The sequence below is a fragment of the Vulpes lagopus genome, chromosome 6 (genome assembly GCF_018345385.1).
Source record: "Vulpes lagopus strain Blue_001 chromosome 6, ASM1834538v1, whole genome shotgun sequence".
In the NCBI taxonomy this organism is placed as follows: domain Eukaryota; kingdom Metazoa; phylum Chordata; class Mammalia; order Carnivora; family Canidae; genus Vulpes; species Vulpes lagopus.
Genome location: NC_054829.1, coordinates 97,346,624 through 97,366,474, shown reverse-complemented (window position 1 = coordinate 97,366,474; position 19,851 = coordinate 97,346,624). Strand labels below are relative to the sequence as shown.

The following is a 19,851-nucleotide window of genomic DNA, read 5'->3' as shown; positions in this document are numbered from 1 at the left end:
AGAGATGAAGCATCTAATGTCTCATTACAGTACGAAACTGCTATTGCTTCTAAGCCTGAAGGGCAAGAACAAGTAAGAACAACCAGAATGTAGCAAGAGCTGGAACTACAGGCAGAGCAGCAGCCGCAGGCAAAGGAAACAGTCACTTCCAAACCAGGATGGGCAATGAGGAAGATAGGGAACAAACATCCAACCTCTCTTTTCTCTTGCCCTCCGGTCTTGTGCTGGTAACCTCCTTAATTCAACCTAGCCAGAATGCAGAGGCCAAGTGGGCCGAGTGTTCCTGCTGTAGGGATCAGTCTCCTGGGGGCATAGAGCAAGTCACAGCACAGATTTGCAGGGGCCAGCAGAATAGCACAATCAAGGACATAGGCCCCATTCCTCATTTTCTCCCTGATACTTAGCACTGTACTTTTCATCCGGGTCCCAATAAATATTTAGTAAATAAATGATTCTCTTTAAGTATTTACCAATAAACTAGGCTAATCCAAAAGTGACGGAATTGCTGGTGAAACTATTCATGATCCAAAAATTGGTTGACCTGACCCAAGGCCTGTTTTCCATCACTGGTTTCATTAATGATTCACCACCCATCTGCCTTTCATTATTATAACCCCCTCATAGACTTCAAGTTTTAAGACAATTTTTCTGTCAAGCATAATTTTAAAGCAACTATCATTAATCAAATCCACACATTGTCACCCAGCTTCTAATTAGCATAAAACACCTAAGGTTACCACACTAAGTTTATATAGCCCAACCAAAAGAAAAGCGATTTGACCTTTTAAGCTCTGTAATCTTACCAAGAAAAAGACACATGTTTTTTAATATCTGAAATAGGTCTTTACTCCTGTTACTTCCTTCTCAAAACTTCAAGACCCTCTAAGATCAAGAAATGAAATTTGATAAACTGGTGTCCTGTAGAATTAAAGCCAACATGAAACTTATAACTGGCTTTGTGATGACCACTTCACCCTTTATATGAATGTACTATGTATTTATATATGAACTTATTTAGCTATAGAGTAATTTGCTGCTTAAAGGAAAAGATTTGTGTCATGAAGAAACAAAGTATCCATTTTCCCCACCATGATAACCCACCAATCTATGAAATACACGTGGATCTCTAAACAGGGCATTTGGTTCCACAGCTTCTCAAATTACCCTCATCACTCCTGTAGCTGGATCCATCTTATTTCACACAGTTTCTTTCTCTATAAGATGGGAATAAAAAAAAAAATTACCCTTTGGGAACAAGGTTGTAATTTTATGTATTTTTTATGGCACTATGAGTTGAGCTTCAAGATAACTATTTTATATTACACTTTTCGGATTCTAGAAAGATACAAAACCATATTCAGTTTTCAGAGTTTTATAGGTATTAAAAGCTCATGTTAGGTAACATATTAAGTTTGCACTGTGTTTCAGTGTGTTTCAGATCTAGCATTGATAGGTCTCTCTCTTGAACTTTGTAGCCACAATCCACTTTTAGGGAGAACCAAGAACATAAGTATTTTTGTCATTAACCATAAATTTCAATGGTTAATCCTGTGTATGATTAGCTTAGCTTCTATTTATCCAAAGTTCAGAAATACGGTAGATATCATCAGAACAAACTTTGTTTAGTTTTAACAAGTATTTTCAAATGTTCAGTTCATACCGCAGACTCCAAAGCCTACGGTGGGTGATGGTCCAGTGAGGCCAAAGAAAAGACCTGGGTATAGTGACAGAGATAGATTTATTAGGGAAACTTAGATACAGCGAGTCTCAGAGTAGCCAAATGGATAAAGCATCCACTGCTGGGATCTATGTGCAACTAGTTTTTATATCATAACAACGTAACCAAGCAACTGTCAGTGGCCCTTCCCCTCCCTGCACTGCCAGCATTTCCAAGGAGATCAAGGCCTGACACTTGGACGTTCTTCATTGCAAGCTAGACAGTGCCACTCCCAGAGCCCTTGACCCTGAACACTGAATAATATGCTTTGCTGCACATTCTGCTTGATGGGAACATAGAGGGAGGACAGGATCTCTATGTTTTTCAAGATTGTGATTAACAGAAGCATTTAGGGTATGCTTGCACAAACTAGCTATCTAGCATGTACCATACAGCAAAGTGAGGCTCAAAGTCTACAATCAGAGATCCAGAGGAGGAGGGTCCCTTTACTTTGGTCACAGTGAAAGAATGACACATGTTCATTGCATGTGGATATGGTGTCTTTGATCTTTTTGGTTTCAGCTGTTTACCACATGGCAAAAATGACTGTGACAGAAAACTAAACTGGACTTTTTTTGAGGGGAGGGGGGATGACTGTGTATAGCAAAATTGCTGGCCTTGTTTTCCTCTGAGAACATGAGTTTGGCTAAGTAAAGAAGAGTTTCACAGGGCTGGTGAGGTTGGGAGTCGGGGAAGCAATGCCCTTCTGAGGAAATAAGGATATGCAGGTGATATGCACATAATTCTCCATCAAGGTGAAGGACCGTTTCTATTGGCCTTTGATCTTTTGGGTGCTTATGACTTTGAAGCCCCTGTGTAACACTGGGGACAGAGAGGAAGACTGCTTAATGTCCAGTCACTGCACAGGCCATAAGGGTGGGTCACGCGACTGTCTTGGCTATTTATGTGTTTGGGATATAGCCCATGGCCTACTCAGCCCTAAAGAGACTCTTTGAATGAACAAATATTTTAGAGTCCCTACCCTAGTTCTACCTGTAAGACATTCTGAGTCCCTATTCCACACTTCTTAAACTTCATGGCTTGAGAATATATATGGACAGGGAAAGGCCTTTAATTAGGACAAGCTTTTCTTTCCATACCCTCACCTCTTTTCCTCAGAGTCCATCATGAGTAGAGGGATTTAGACCCTTCCAAAGCAGAGAAATTCACACTAGGAAATGTCATAATCCTCCACCTGCAGCTGCCAGTCCCATGGAGTAACCCAGTGTCTCCTCACTTAGAGATCTTAGAGGCTCCCTGACAAAAGATAGGGGAAGACCAGAGTTGGGGGCTCCTGCTACAACTCAGTGCAGCCCCCAACTTCACCTGCCAGTAAGAGCCCCCAGGACTTGCCCGGACCTCCTAGGATCTCTTCATAGGTAATGGTCTGGATTGTTCATCTCTCTACTTAACCCCATCAACTCAGAGTTGAGCTTCTGTCATTAGTGACTCTGAGGCTTCTGTGCACACAGAATGTATGAGATGGGTAGGAAAGGGCAGTAGATGCATTCAGAGGTCCCAGGAAAAAAGAGGAAAGGTCTGAGTGATTGTCTTCCTTAAAGACCACACTTAGTTTCCTATTTGTAAGATGGGCATAACCCCATGCCTCATCTCCCTGCTGGATAATGGTAGGATACAGTAAAGTTGCATCAGTGAACTCTGAGTCTCTAAGCCCTATGGTCACAGTCAGACAGTAGTTCCACTGAGAAGCTAAAGGAGACCTGCAAAGACATCAATAGGAGGCTATGAGGAGCAGGAGTTTAGGATGAAGGGTGCTTCCTCCTTTACCTTCTCACCTACAGAGCCTTGTGGCTTTCATAACATCTCCAGTAAAACTAGCCTCAGTGGGATAACAGACTCAACTTTAGGTTAATTGCTAAACGGTGAAATTGTTCTCATACACATTTTAAAACTCAGCTAAAGCCTCCACAGCTGCTGTGTGAGGAGAGGGAAAAAGGAAACTAATGCTGCTGAAGTGAATGTTTGTTTTCATTGAGTCTACCCTCATTGTGGGTTTATATGTGACACCTCTCTGTAGACTCCATTTATGTTGGAGGAAAATCTCTGTGACTTTTATCATCTCATCATTACATCCCCTGACACTCACAAATCACATTCTACTAGGCTTGAGCCCCCTCAGTGGCACCTTTTACATGCAAAATATTTAGCCATCCAACTTTTAGATGACTAAGAGAGTACCCAAATTCACAATCTGAAAGTAAACCAAACCCAGCAAAATTGTAATACACTGCTTTTTATGGGAGGGAAAACTGAACTGATAATACATAGTGAGCAAAAACGCAGATACTGTTGAAGAAGCATAGGCTGTGAGAGCTGGAAAAGCCCTTAAATTTCCTCGAATTCTACCCCCTTATTTTATAGGTGAGGAAAGTGGAGAATAAAGTCACATTCTTTGTGATTTTGATTGGTTCAAAAATGGGAACAGAGATAGGAACTCATGATCTTTTTTTTTTTTTTTAAATTTTTATTTATTTATGATAGGCACACAGTGAGAGAGAGAGAGACAGAGACACAGGCAGAGGGAGAAGCAGGCTCCATGCACCGGGAGCCTGACGTGGGATTCGATCCCGGGTCTCCAGGATCGCGCCTTGGGCCAAAGGCAGGCACTAAACCACTGCGCCACCCAGGGATCCCGGAACTCATGATCTTAAGTGTGGTTTCTTCCATTCCTTTCAGTGGGACATTCTACATTCCAGCAGCTGGTGTGTTTTAAATGATTAAGCTTTAGAACAGGACAAAAACTGTTCTCTGTTGCTTGCATTAAAAAGGCCAGGGAATGATGTGTACCCTACAGCCTGAAGATTCTAACCTCGGGTTTAGAAGAACTTTATAAGTTGTCTACTGGGACCATCCCTCCCATCTGGTGTCCAACTTCTCCACACTGTGATCTATCAAAGGGTTTGCATAATCTGCTAGGACATCTCTAAGCCTTCCTGTAAGTGTTCTAATGCTCAACAAACAGCCTGGGGAAGTTGTTTGTCAGCCTGATCTGCCTCTAACTCCAAACTTTGCCCTAGACCTGCTCCATAGATCTAAGAAAACAGATTTGATCTTTTTTTCCCCACATACCAGCCCCTCTCCAGATGGTTGAAGATGGCTGTCAACCTTTGTCCCAAGCTCCTTCCTCTACAGAGCAAATGTCTCAGATCCATCAATGACTGGGCCAAGCAGCATGCAAAGATGGCAAAACCTCCCAGCAAAGACTATTTCCTGTGAGGCCCCCTGCTGCCTCGAATGGAAAATATATTAAGAATTTGAATTTATGGGATTTATTAAAATTAAACGTTTTACTATCAAGCATTGTCATGCTTTTCTACCTATAAGGAAAATGCAAAGGTCCTTGTGTTTTCTACTTTTTTCAATAACTACTTACCCTTACTGAGTCTGAATTCCCTCATTTATAAATTGACAATAATAAATTTGTGGGGCTATTAGAGATTATGTCAGCCCAGCAGAGTGCCTGCCACTGAGTGGACACTCCATATATGGTAGAAATGATCACAGCCTATGCTCCCCTTCACCTCTCCTAGCTCCTCACACCTCCTCCCTGTGCTCTTTGCAGGGTCAGAGTCCACTGCTCCCTCAACAGCCCCTCCAGTCTCCTCTCCAAGGTGTCTAGTAAACATTTGTCTCTCCTTTCTCTGAGTTTCTGTCACAAAACTGTCATCAGAGTTGCCGTAGTCTCCAGCTCATTGGTATGTTTTAAGCTGTCTAATTCATCCCTTGCACCATTCTTGCATCCTTTGCTTCCTGCCCTCCTCCCTCTCCAAACAAACACACAAGTCTATTCTCAACCAAAGGACAAAAGAATGCTATTAAAATAGCTGTCAGATCAGGAAATGCCTCTGCTTAAAACCTTCCTGTGGCTTTCCATCTCAATTGGAATAAAAGCTGAAATCCCCTCAAAACGACCTCAATACTCACATGATTTTGCTCCCCACCACATTGCTTCTCTGGCAGCCTCCCTTTCACTCCCAGTCCTGCTCACTGTGCCCCATCCTCATGGCTTCCTTACTACTCCTCAAGCCTTCCAGGCAGACCCCCACCTCTGCACCCTTTTGTCTAGAATGATCTTCCCTGTGCCTCCTTCAACTCTGTCAAGTCTATGCTAAAATGGAATATTCTAAGGGAGACCTTCCCTAACCACCCTATTTGAAGTTTATACACATCTCTCCCAGGACATTCTTGGTCACTTTCCAGTTTTATTTTCTTCTCAGCATGTATCACTAATTTATTATGTGACTGATATATCTTCTCTCTTCTCTGTAAGTCCTCACAAGAATTTGAGTCGCATGGGGACAGATGTTTTTCTTAGAACAGTACCCAATATGCATCATATATTCTATCTGTTTACCTAGAATGAACCTGTGGGAAGGTATTATGATGGGACAACTGTGGGTTTTGGATTTCACATTACCATTCTGCCACTGACTGTCCTTTGGAACAGTTACTTAAACTTATAGCTTCGGGTCCCTCATGTGTGAAAGAGAAGTATAATAGTAATTATCTTGCAGCATTTTGATGATGATATCTCAAGATGGTGAGGTCTTTCCAGTTGCAAGAGAAACTCACTCCCAGTATCTATTTACTAATGCTTTATCTATGGTTGTCATTTCCTCCATTACAGGCATGCTTTTCCCATGCAATGGGTGGTTGGGATACAGACAGCTCAGGACTCATGCCATTCCAGGATGGCAGTCCCAAAAGAAAGAAAACTTCTCTAAGAATCTTTGCCTTAAAAACCCAAAGATGAGCTCAAACAAGGGTGTCTGGGATCATGTGCCACTTCCAGGGCCAATATCTTTGGCCAGAAGGATGTGAGGCTGTAATTGACCAAGCCTGGGTCTTGTGCTCACCCCATGGCCAGGGTGCAGTAGAGGCAGCTCCATTGGGAAAATGTGGTCAGGGAAGAGTAATTCCCAAATGAAGGCAATTAAATTTAAAAAGAAGGAATAATATAGTGTTCCAAATTAAATAAAACAGATGTCCCTGACAAAGTGAGACTGTATTAATTCATGGAATTCAAAGAATGATAAATAATCAAACAATGACTAGGATAGAAAGCACCTGGACCTCAACAACAGTGATCAACAGAACTTGATTTCAGTGCAAACTTCACCTTTAGCATTTTATCTGCTTTATGTGAGTTAACTTCTCTTTCCTTCACTGAAGTCTGGATTTCTCTATACATAGTGAGAGTTAGTAACATTTCCACCACAGATTCATGCCCTCTTCATAAATGGGTTGATATGGGAACAGAGGACTTAGGCAATTCTGAGAAGCAGAAGACTTGGGCATGTGTGTTCCCTTTATGCTCCTTCTGCCTCTTTTCTCTCTCTCCTGAATCTGAGCCAGCCTTGGTAAGTGCACAAAATTTATTATCCAAACAAGTATAATTTTAAGAGTGATTGGCTATCTTACTAATTATGCTGAGACAAACCCACAGCACCCCAGAAAAACTAAGACATGGTTTTTCGTTCTCACTCTCACTCTCTGTCTCCCTTAAGACCTGTTCAAGAACTTTTGTAACAGTTACTTACATCTCTATATGCATCAAAATACTTTCTCTCCCAGGGAAATTTTAAGTTACATCAAAAAATAAATAATTTTATTTCTTTTGTGAAGGAACTAGAAGGGATTGACTTTTTTACATTTAATTTTATAGGAGCTTTAAAAGATACTTTATGATTCCATGTCTTTAATCAAAGACATCCCTGCTGCCAGATAAAGGTGTGTGTGTGTGTGTGTGTGTGTGTGTGTGTGTGTGTTGGTTTTGGTTTTGGTTTTGACTTTTTTTCTCCATTATGGGACCCTGATCACAGCTGAATACAGGAAGATAAAGCCAACTCAATGACTGTTAGAGCAATAATAAATATTTCACTGATCAACCTCATAATGCATATATAGGCTTTAAAAAAACTTTTTTGAATATAACTGACATACAGTAAACTACACAGATATAGAATATGTAATTTGATAAATTTTTATGCATAGTCACAACAAAGATAATAAACATATCCATAACCCCTACAACACCCTTGTGCCTCTTGATAATTCCATAGTCCTCCCTCCCTGCCCTCTCCCAACCAATGTAACAAGTGATCTTATTTCTGTCACTTTAGATTTTCCTTTTGCTTAAAGGATTTTCTTTAATATTTCTTATACCATGAGTCTTATGGTGAATTCTCTGAGTTTTTATGTGCTGAAAATAGTCTTTACTTCCCCTTCAATTTGGAAAGATTTTCAGTGGTACAGAAAACTGGATTGAAGGGTTTTTTTTTTTTTTTTATTCAGTGCTCTGAAGATATTGTTGTACTTTCTTCTTTCTTGTGTTGTTTCCAACAGGAAATCTGCTTTGCTTTTTTTGTTCTTCCGAACATGACCAATCTTTATTTTCTGGCTATTTTAAAGATCTTCTTTTTATCATTTGAGCAATGTGATTATGATATGCCTTGGCATAATTTTCTCCATGTTTCTTGTTCTTGGTGTTTATTGAACTTTTTAGACCTGTGGGTTTATAGTTTTCAGCAAATATGGAGAATTGCCAACCATTATGTCTTCAAATATGATAACCTCCCCCACTTTTTTTTTCCTGGGACTACAATTACACATACATTAGGCCTCTTGAAGTTAACTCACTTCTCACTAATGCTTTCTTCATTTTTTCCCCTGTACTTAATTCTGGATAGTTTCTCTCTCTCTCTCTTTCTCTCTCTCTCTTTCTTCAAATTGACTAATCTTTTCTTCTGCAACATCTAATCTGCTTTTAGTCCCGTCTAGTGTGTTTTTCGTGCCAGACATCTAAAAGTTCAATTTGTATCTTTTTTTATTGGTAAAAAACATAAAATTTACCATCTGAATAATTTTTAAATGTATAGCTCTATAGTATAAACTATATTTACACTGCTGTACAACAGATCTCCAGAACTTTTTCATTTTGCAAATCTAAAACTCTATGATCATTAAACAACTCCTTTTTTTCCCCCATGGTAAGTAACATTATACTTTATATTTCAACGTATTTGGCTACTTTAGAAACCTCATGTAAGTGTAATCTTACAGTTATTGTCCTTTTGTGACTGGCTGATGTCACGTAGCATAATATCTCTAAAGTTCATCCATGTTGTAGTATGTGACAGGATTTCCTTCCTTTTTAAGGCTGCATAGCATTTCACTGTATATGTACTACATCTGTTTACCCATTCATCTGTCAATGGACACTTGGGTTACATCCACCTCTTGGCTATTGCGAATAGTGCTGCCATGAACATAAGCATCCAAATATTTGAGACCTTGCTTGCAATTCTTTGGATATATGCCCAGAAGTGAGATTGCTGGATCATATGGTATTCTATATTTAAGTTCTTTAGGATTGTCAGTTTTTCGTAACATTTGTGCCATTTAATAATCCCACTAATAGTGCACAAGATTTTCAGCTTCTTCACATCACTGCCAACACTTGTTATTCTGTTTTAATAGTAACCATCCTAATTGATATGAGTGATATCTCTTTGTGGTTTTTATTTTTAATCCTGATGATTAATCATGTCTCCTCCAAAGAATAAAAAAAGGAACATTTTCCAAATCATAAAGCTAGCATAACAATAATAATACCAAAATCTTTTAGAGCATCACAGAAAACAGGAAAATTGCAGATGAATCTTACAAAAAATGGATGGAAATATTCCAAACAAAATAAATTCAGCATAATATAAAAAAGATAATAAGGCTAAGTAGATTTATTCAAGGATGAGAAATTGGTTTAGCATTGAAAGTCAATGTATCCCAGCACATTAACAAGAAAAGAGAAAGTTATATGATGATCTTGATAGATGCAGAAAAGCATATGATAAAATTCAAATTCCAATTATGATAAAAACTCCTAGCAAAATATGAATTAAAGAAAACTTTCTTATTCTGATAAATAAAACCTACCCTACAGTAAGCATTATACTTAATAATGAATTATTGAGACTGACAATGAGGCAAGAATACTTATATAAATACAATTTCTATTAACTTTTAGTGGAACCCCTACCCAGTGCAAGGATGTGAAAAAAGAAATACAGTGGTTAAGAATCAGAAAAGAAGAAATAAAGCTTTCATTATTCCTAGATAGCATATGTGTAGAAAATCTAAAAGAATCTTCAAATTATTAAAATAGGGGAATTTAGAAAGATCACTGATGCAAAGTCAATATATTTCTGTATACCAGTGACAGACAAAATGAAATTAAAAATAAATCTACATATCACAGTTATGGAAAGACAATCCAGTAGAACTAATTTAGGAAATCTATAAATAGACTTAAAAATGTCTAACAATTTAGTATATAATAATCAAAATTTTAATAAATGCTAAAAGGACAGATAACTCCATAATTTATATCTAGATAATACTCCTACTTGATCATATTCCTACTCAGTCCATATATCTAAATAAGTACCAGAGAGATTAAGATTTATACGTATATACCCCAATTAGTATTATAAAACACATGCTAAAGCTAAAAAAAGGGCCCTAGAAAAATTTTAACTGCCAATGACAAGTTGGAAAATTTTTCAAATTAAACATAAATGGTTAATATATTTTCTAGGATGTTTTCTTGCATATCAGTAAGAAAAAGACAAATCCCTCAAAGAAAAATAGGCCAAGTAAATAAATTAATAATCTATGGAAGGAAAACAAATGGTCAATTAGTACAAAAAAAATTAAACCTCAGTACTTAAGAAAATTAAAACTAAACCAATCAAAGAAAGAAAGATTTCAAAAACTGAAAAGACTAATTTGGGTTTGAATGTAGGAATCAGAGATTCTAACATATAGCTCAAAAATTATGGCATATCTATACAATAAAATACTCTTTAGCAACTCAAAAAATCATAGATGGACATTTGCCAACATGAAAATATTTTCAAAAAAAAGGAAAATATTTTCACAACTATTGTGACATGAATTTAAAAAGTCCCAGAGTATAAGTCATATAAAATTACGTGTACAAAGATTCTGGAAGCAAATAGACCCAGATGTTATTCATGGTTATCTCTGGTGTTGAATTTTATTCTTTTTATTATCAGCATTTTATATTTCTATAATAAGCGTGTACTATTTCCCAATAAATTTAATGTCAATAATAAAGGAAACTTTATGCTGTGTTTGCAATGTCTATTAAGGATAAACATTTCTGAGGAAATTATCTGCTGCAAATATTACTGACATCTGCAACAGTTCCTTAACATTAACAGAAAACATTGTCACTGGCACTGATTCCACTTGAAATCATGTGTAGTGCACACATTTACTTTGGATGTTTAGTTTCATTGGAATTCTTTGCGATAAGGCAATTCTCACAAACGTGATAATATTGTGGGTTTTATTAGGCATAATTTTCTCTTAAGTGCTCTTATAAGAGAAGACATGGAGAACTCACTCTAACATGTGAGGGCACAGGAGAAAGTAGTCATCTATGGGCCAGGAAGGGCGCTCTCACAAGGAGCCAAATCAGTCAGCACCTTGACCTTGGACTTCTCAGCCTCCAGAACTATGAGAGATAAATGTCTGTTGTGTAGACCACTCCATCTGTGTAATTTGGTTATGGCAGCCCAAGCTAAGATAAGTGGTGAAGTATTTGCTTAGGTAAGTGTTTGGCTGGTTCTGCAGCTCTATCACAAGAAATGGAATATTACAAAAGTCCGTTGATAAATACTATCTATGGTGAAAAAACTAACACTGTACCTGATCACTGAAGAGGAAATTAGCATTGCCTATAAACTAACATCCACATGAAACTACTATAAACATCAAATTAATTATGCTTGCATCTTGGTGTTGTTTTTGGTCATCTCCTAGAACTGCTGCTAAAAACAAAATTCCCCTTTGGAAGAGAACTTCATTATTTTTAGAATTATAATAATAACCTTTCAGACAGGCAGGTTTAGGTTTGACTCAGCATGGCTACTTTTCCAGCTATGTGACTTCACAAGAGTTATTTAATCTATCTGAACCCCAATTTATATGTAGTATAGAGAAAATCGTAACTACTTTAGTTTTTTTTTTTTGTTTTTCTTAATGCATATTTTTTTCAGACTTTTATTTTAAAAATCATAGCTATTTTAAAGTGATGTTATGAGCAGTCAATGAGATGGTATTTGTTAAATGTGACTGGCACATGGTAAATTCTCAACAAGGTCTATTCCCTTTCATGGCCACCCATTTCTTCCACCTAACCAGAACATGCTCCAACCTGTACCTCAATAATAAAAGCATTGGTGGTAATTAGGGGTTTGAGCATTGACTCTTCTTTTCCATTTTAATTCTGCTTCTCTGATTATGAATATTTATAGCTTCTTAAGAAAAGCAGTATTTCTACTGTAGGAACTTCTACATCATACACACACCTCACAATATTTTGTACAAGGCTAGGGGCTTTTTATAAGCCACAATTTTGATCCTTTCACTTTAATACTGAGAACTTTCAATGGCCTCCTTCTTTTGAAAAAAAATAAATGCTATCTCTTTAAAATAGTGTTTAAAATACAGTTGACCTTTGAACAACATGGGTTTGAATTGTGCGGGTCCATTTATATGTGGGGTTTTTTGAACAAATACAAGACAGTACTGTATTTAATTTTCTTTATGATTTTCTTACCATTTTCTTTCCTGTAAATTATTTTATTATAAGAATATGGTATACAATATATATGCATTAGACAGCTGTTTGTTATCAGTAAGGCCTTGGATCAGTAGCTAAGTTTTGCAGAGTCACAAGTTATATGTGGAAGAGTGGCAGAGGATCTGGAGAGACTGCTGCCATCACTACTGCTCTTCGCAGCCCAGTGTTATAGTATTGCTGCTGGACTCTTCCCTCCCTCCTCACTCCCTCCCCCCCCACCATCAGGATGACATGAGACTTGAAAGAAGACAATGCATACAAAATCATCTAGGGTGGAATTTACTTAGGTCATGATTGATATTGTTGACTCAGGCTGCTCATACAGCCACTCTGCACTGAACAAAATGATTAGAAAGAAGAACTCACTGCAAAAGGAAGAATCAGAAACAGTACTCTCTCCCACAGAGTTACACAATTTGGATTATAATTCAATGTCAGAAAGCCAATTCAGAAGCACAATTATAAAGCTACTGGTGGCTCTGGAAAAAAAAACATAAAGGATTCTAGAGACTTCATGACTACAAGATTTAGATCTAATCAGGCCGAAATTAAAAATAAATGAGATGCAATCCAAACTAGATGCTCTAACTGATAGGGTTAATGAGGTGGAAGAGAGAATGAGTGACATAGAAGACAAGTTGATGGTAAGGAAGGAAGCTGAGGAAAAAAGAAAAAACAATTAAGAGACCATGAGGAAAGGCTTAGGGAAATAAGCAATAACCTGAGAAGGGAGAACTTACATATAATTGGGGTTCCAGAAGATGCCAAGAGGGAGAGAGTGCCACAAAGTATATTTTAACAAATCATAGCTGAGAACTTCCCTAATTTGGGAAGGAAAACAGGCATTCAGATCCAGGAGATAGAGAGGTCCCCCCCAAAAATAAAAAAAAACTGTTCAACACCTCGACATTTAATAGTGAAGCTTGCAAATTCCAAGGATAAAGAGAAAATCCTTAAAGCAGCAAGAGAAAAGAGATTCTTAACTTATGTGGAGAGAAATATCAGATTAACAGCAGACCTCTCCACAGAGACCTGGCAGGCCAGAAAGGGCTGGCAGGATATAGTCAAGGTCCTAAATGAGAAGAACATGCAGTCGAGAATACTTTATCCAGCAAGGCTCTCATTCAGAGTAGAAGGAGAGATAAAGAACTTCCAAGATAGGCAGAAACAGAAAGAATATGTGAACACCAAACCAGCTCGGCAAGAAATATTAAGGGGGACCCTGTGAAAGAAAGAGGAAGCCCAAAGAAATAATCCACAAAAACAGGGACTGAATAGGTATTACAATGACACTAAATTCATATCTTTCAATAGTAACTCTGAACGTGAATAGGCTAAATGATCCCATCAAAAGACAGGGTTTCAGATGGATAAAGAAGCAAGACCCATCTATATGCTGTCTACAAGAGACTCATTTTAGACCTAAGGACACCTTCAGCCTGAAAATGAAAAATTGGAGAACCATTTACCATTCAACTGGCCCTCAAAAGAAAGCAAGGGAGGGCAGCCCAGGTGGCTCAGTGGTTTAGCGCTGCCTTCAGCCCAGGGTGTGGTCCTGGAGATCTAGAACTGAGTCCCACATCAGGCTCCCTGCATGGAACAGAACCTGCTTCTCCCTCTGCCTTTGTCTGTCTGTCTGTCTGTCTCTCTCAAGAATAAATAAATTAAATCTTAAAAAAAAAAAAAAAGAAAGAAAAAGAAAGCAGGAGAAGCAATCCTCATCTTTATTTTTTTTTTTGACTGAGTGACATTTTCATTTAATTAAAGCAGAAAATCAGCTCTAAAACAAATGATTATCCCTGACAAAGAAGCAGAAACTGGTCCTTAATTAATAAATTTCTAATAGTTCTTTTGCGGGCTGAGCAGTCTGTAGTGGAGAAGTACATTGGGGAGAAAAGAGAGGATAGTAGAGAGGGAGAACCCAGAACATAATGCATGTTTAAACTTTTAGAAATAGAAAGAAAATTAGAAACCATTTATTTATGCTTGAATACATGTCAAATCCTGCTAGACCAAAAGTATTATAGTAAAACTCTTTGTGTAACAAAACAAACATTCAAGACTCAGGAGATGATTTAAAAAAAAAAACAAATCTAGGTCAATAAAATTTGTTGTTACTATTTCATCTCTTCTTCCCTTCCATGGTGTCATCAAATGACAAAAGAAAAATACTTAGGAAGATAAATATCCAAATATATGTAGTTTACAGTAAACATGAACCAACTTGACCAACCAATGTGATAGAAATGGGATGAACTAAAACATATATTCAAATGCTTCTCATATATTTTCAGAATCACCATATCCTACCTTTATCAATGTTTAGAGTTTAACAGTTTTTGATGCTAAACATCTGTGTTGTGGAAGTGGCCTTTCAGATGTATACCTAAAAGCCACATCACATCTTACATAGCAGATACTTGAAACCTTTGAGGTCACTGTTAATAATTTTCTGTGCATTCATTTATGTCAAATCAATTTCAATTAAATCAATAAAAATGGCAACTAGCAAAACTTCACATCATTGATCCAACAAGATTCAGACTACTCAGGGTATTTGGGGGCATCAGGAAATGCTAGGCTGGCATCTCTGCTTCATTATGTCAGTTGGGAAATGAGTTTCTTAGTATCCCAATATCTTGGGTAGGCAAAAGGGGCTTAGCAAAACCATCCACCTACCAAATCTAGCATCCCAAAATAATGGAAAATGGAGGATGGAGAGTGAAAACAATGTGTGATAAGGAAGATATTAAAAGAAATCTTGGGATGCCTCGGTGGCTCAGCAGTTGAGCATCTGCCTTTGGCCCAGGTGTGATCCTGGAGTCCCTCCTCAGGCTCCCTGCATGGAGCCTGTTTCTCCCTCTGCCCATGTCTCTGTCTCTCTCTCTCTGTGTCTCTCATGAATAAATAAAATCTTAAAAAAAAATAAATAAAATCTTAAAAGAGAAATCTTTTTATATGAATAGTCTCAAGAATTTTTTTTTTTTTTTTTTTTGAGAGAGAGAGCACGTGTGAGCAAGGTGCGGGAAGAGCAAAGGGAGAGGAAGAGAGAATCTTAAGCAGGCTCCATGCTCAGCTCAGAGCCCAATGTAGAGACTGATCTCATGATCTGAGATCGTGACCTGAGCCAAAATTAAGATTTGGACTTTTAAACAACTGAGCCACCCAGTTTCCCCCTCAAGCATTAATTTTTTAAAAGTACATTGGTGTCTTACTATTCACATCAATGTGGATGGAACTTGATGGTATAACGATAAGTGAAATAATCAAAAAAAGACAATTATCATATGGTATCACTCATATGAGGAATATAAAAAACAGCACAGAGGATCATAGGGGAAGGCAGGGAAAATGGATTGAGAAGAAATCAGAGAGGGAGACAAACCATGAGAGATTCTTAACTATGGGAAAGAAACTGAAGGTTGATGGAGGGAGATGGGTCAGGGGATGGGGTAACTGGGTGCTGGGCATTAAAGAGGGCACATGATGTAATGAGCACTGGGTGTTATATACAACCAACTTCTATATCTGAAACTAATAATGTACTGTCTGTTGGCTAATTGAATTTTTAAAAGTACATTGGCATCAAAAGTATTTTATAAAAGAAAAAATGTATCTTTGTGAGAAGGGAAACTTACCAGCAGGCAGGTAGGTCACCAGCAAAGAGCACTGGTTTTGGAGACAACTAGTTATCTTGCCCACTGTGATGGTTATTTTTATGTATCAACTTGACTAGGCTATGGGGTATCCACACAGTGAAACATTATTTTGAGCATGTTTATGATGGTGTTTTTGGATGAGATTAACATTTGAATAGGTAGCTGGAGTAAAGCAGATTGCTCTCTCTAATGTGGGTGGGCCTCATACAATCAGTCGAAGGTCTGAAAAGAAAAAAAATCTGATCCCCATCAAGTTACAGGGGATCCTTTTTGCCTGTTTTGAGCTTGGGCATTGGTTTTTCCCTGCTTTTGGACTTGAACTGAAACACTGCCTCTTCCTGGGTTTTTGGTCTTCTGGTTTTCAAACTAGACCACCACTGGTTCTTCTGTGTCTTCAGCTTAGTGACAATAGATCCTGGGACTTCTCAGCCTCCATAATTTTGAGAGCCAATTCCTTATAAGTTTCTCTCTCTGCATATAAATTATAATTAAACATTAAGTATCTATCCCCTAGTGGTTGTTTCTCTGGGGAACCCTGACTAATATTTGCACTTTTAAACTGTGGAAAGAGCACTGCAGCTCTCTGGGCCAAGTTTCTTTATCTAGAGAATGGGGCTCATGATATCCATCTTGCAAAATTATTGTGGGGGCTAATTATAGGATTCAAAATGCCAAATGTGCAAATTAGGTGCACCATCAATCTTAGCTCCAGACTTCCCTTTCATAATAAATTGAAGATTCAGTAACTTGTGCCTTTGTGTGGAAATAAAGACAGTATCTAATGCTGATGTTAGATATTAATGATTTTGAAACAGCTGCCAAACTTTACAAAACTTTGATGGTTTCAAATATTAATCTCCAAACTGCTTCTTGTAGAGCTGAAACACTTTTCTTTCTCTCCTTCACCCTTCTATCTTTAGAGGAGGTCCTACCACAATAGCTTTATCTTTCCCCTGCCCTGCATAGGAAATAGTGGAGTCTCCATGTGAAGTACCTTCTTTATTGCCCTGGGGGATTGCCCAAGGAAACCTATTTCATTTTGCCTGGGGAAACGGGAGTGGAATTACAGTGGTGGTCTCCTGGGAACTATGGAGGCTGGGCCACTTTCATGGACTTTGAGGACACCTGCAAGGTTAGGTGAGAGCATAGGACGGGCTCCACCCCATTTTGGGCTTTAATATAAGATATTCTCATTCATCTCAAGGGCTGAAGCTTTCATCTGAGTTTACCAGGTTACGGCAGGCAAACTCATGAAGCCCAAGAGAGTCTTATGCCATGAAGGGGCAGAGTGCCTGGTGCACTGTGCACGTGGAATCTGTAGTGTTGGGCAGTGACAGACAAGCTCTCATCTGCCTAAGCATCATGTAGAAAATACCAATGCCTGGGCTGGAGAGCCTCATTCCACAGGTCCAGGGGTCAGGTCCAGGAAGCTTGTGTGAGTAACTGTAGGTTTCTGACTTCTTCTCGCACCTTCAGCTGGAGCACCTGTTGTAAGATGTGCTGCCGGAGGTTCTCCTGGGCAATCCCCATCCACTCAAGCTTTTAGTCAGTAAGTCTCAGCAGGGCTCGCCCAGTAATGTCATGCTGTTTGAATGACTCACTGTAGATCTGATACTGATTCGGACAATGTTTCTTCAACCACTTGCAGACATCCTGCTGAGTCCACAGAGCCACTGGTTTTGACAGCTTCACCGTAGCCGACTTAGCCGTCTCAGCTTCTGTTGGCAGTCGCTTGGGGGTTCCTTTTTGGTCAAGCACCTTCTGAAAATTTTTGTTTTTAATGGACTGAGATTCAACACCTTCCCCTTCAATTTGCAGTTTAAGGCCTTCAGCCCGGGCAGAGTGATCAATACCCCGTGGATTCAAGCCACAGTGGAGAGCTTCCACAGCCATTCTCTCAGAGCTTCCTTAACGCATGCATAATTTTCTCAGCCGAGATACTCCTCCTGCCCCGCGCTCCCCCCTCCTCGCGCTCTCGCCTAAATATTCTGCGCTCATCTGCTCCTCATCTTTAAATATAAGTTTATCCCAAAGATTATAGTAAGAGATGAAGAGGGACACTATATCATACTTAAAGGATCTAGCCAACAAGAGGACCTAACAATCATGAATATTTATGCCCCTAATGTGGGAGCTGCCAAGTATATCAATTAATAACTAAGTAAAGACATACTTAGATAATACACTAATAGTAGGAGACTTCAACATGGCACTTTCAACAAGTGACAGATTTTCTAAGCAGAACATAACCAAAGAAATGAGGGCCTTAAATGATATACTGGACCAGATGTATTTCACAGATACATACAGAATTTTCTGAATACAACTGAATATACATTCTTCTCAAGTGCACATGGAATTTGATCCAGAATAGGCCACATACTGGGTCACAAATCAGGTCGCAGCTGATATCAAAAGATTGGGATGGTCCCCTGCATATATTCAGACTACAATGCTTTGAAACTAGAACTCAATTACAAGAAGATATTTGGAAGAAACTCAAACACATAGAAGTTAAAGAGTATCCTACTAAAAGATGAATGGGTCAACCAGGAAACTAGAAAATAATTAAAAAGATTCATGGAAACTGATGAAAATGAAGAAACAGCCATTAAAAATCTTTGGGATAGAACAAAAGCAGTCCTAAGAGGGAAATACATCGCATTACCAGCCTTCTTCAAAAAAGTGGGAAAAACTCAAATACACAAGCTAACCTTGCACATAAAGGAACTGGAGGAAGAACAGCAAATAAAACCTATACCAGGCAGAAGAAGAGAGATAATAAAAATTCAAGCAGAACTCAATGCAATAGAAACCAGAAGAACTTTAGAACAGATCAACAAAACCAGGAGTTGGTTCTTTGAAAGAATTAAGAAGATAGATAAGCCCAACAAGCCCTATTAAAAAGAAAGACTCAAATTGATGAAATCATGAAGAGGAGAGATCACAACCAATACCAAGGAAATACAAATGATTTTAAAAACATATTATGAGCAGTTATATGCCAACAAATTACATAATCTGCATTTCTGGAAAACCACAAGTTATCCAAACTGGAACAGGAAGAAACAGAAAACCTGAACAGGGCAATAACCAGGGAGGAAATTGAGGCAATCATTAAAAACCTCCCAAGACACAAAAGTCCAGGGCCAAATGGCTTCCCAGAGGAATTCTATCAAACGTTTAAAGAAGAAATAATACATAATCTACTAAAGCTTTTCGGAAGGATAGAAAGGTATGGAATACTTCCAAACTCATTCTATGAGGCCAGCATCACCTTAATTCCAAAGCCAGACAAACACCCCACCAAAAAGGAGAATTATAGACCAATATCCCTGATGAACACAGATGCAAAAATTCTCCTCAAGATACTACCAAATGGATCCAATAGTACATTAAGAAGATTATTCACCATGACCAAGTGGGATTTATCTCAGGGATGCAAGGCTGGTTCAACACTCATAAAACAATCAACGTGATAGATCACATCAACAAGAGAAAAAACAAGAACCATATGATCCTCTCAATAGATGCAGAGAAAGCATTTGACAAAATACAGCATCCATTTATGATCAAAACTCTTCAGAGTGTAGGGATAGAGGGAACATTCCTCAATATCTTAAAAGAAATCTATGAAAAGCCCACAGCAAATATCATTCTCAATGGGGAAACACTGGGAACCTTTCCCCTAAGATCAGGAACACGACAGGGATGTCCACTCTCCCCACTGCTATTCAACATAGTACTAGAAGACCTAGCCTCGGCAATCAGGCAACAAAAAG

General features: G+C 38.4%; 1 protein-coding gene across 1 annotated transcript; it reads right to left on the bottom strand.

The window, feature by feature from the left end:
• Window positions 1–17,395: 17,395 nt before the first annotated feature.
• On the bottom strand, window positions 17,396–17,991 carry LOC121493604 (sterile alpha motif domain-containing protein 12-like). The gene has a single exon (XM_041759614.1). It carries the CDS (start codon window positions 17,960–17,962, stop codon window positions 17,612–17,614), a length of 351 nt encoding a protein of 116 aa, XP_041615548.1. The 5' UTR covers window positions 17,963–17,991; the 3' UTR covers window positions 17,396–17,611.
• Window positions 17,992–19,851: the final 1,860 nt, after the last annotated feature.

What these genes read in the sequence shown, in the direction of transcription:
- LOC121493604 (XM_041759614.1), bottom strand. Translation starts at nt 17,962, where the DNA reads ATGGCTGTGGAAGCTCTCCACTGTGGCTTGAATCCACGGGGTATTGAT.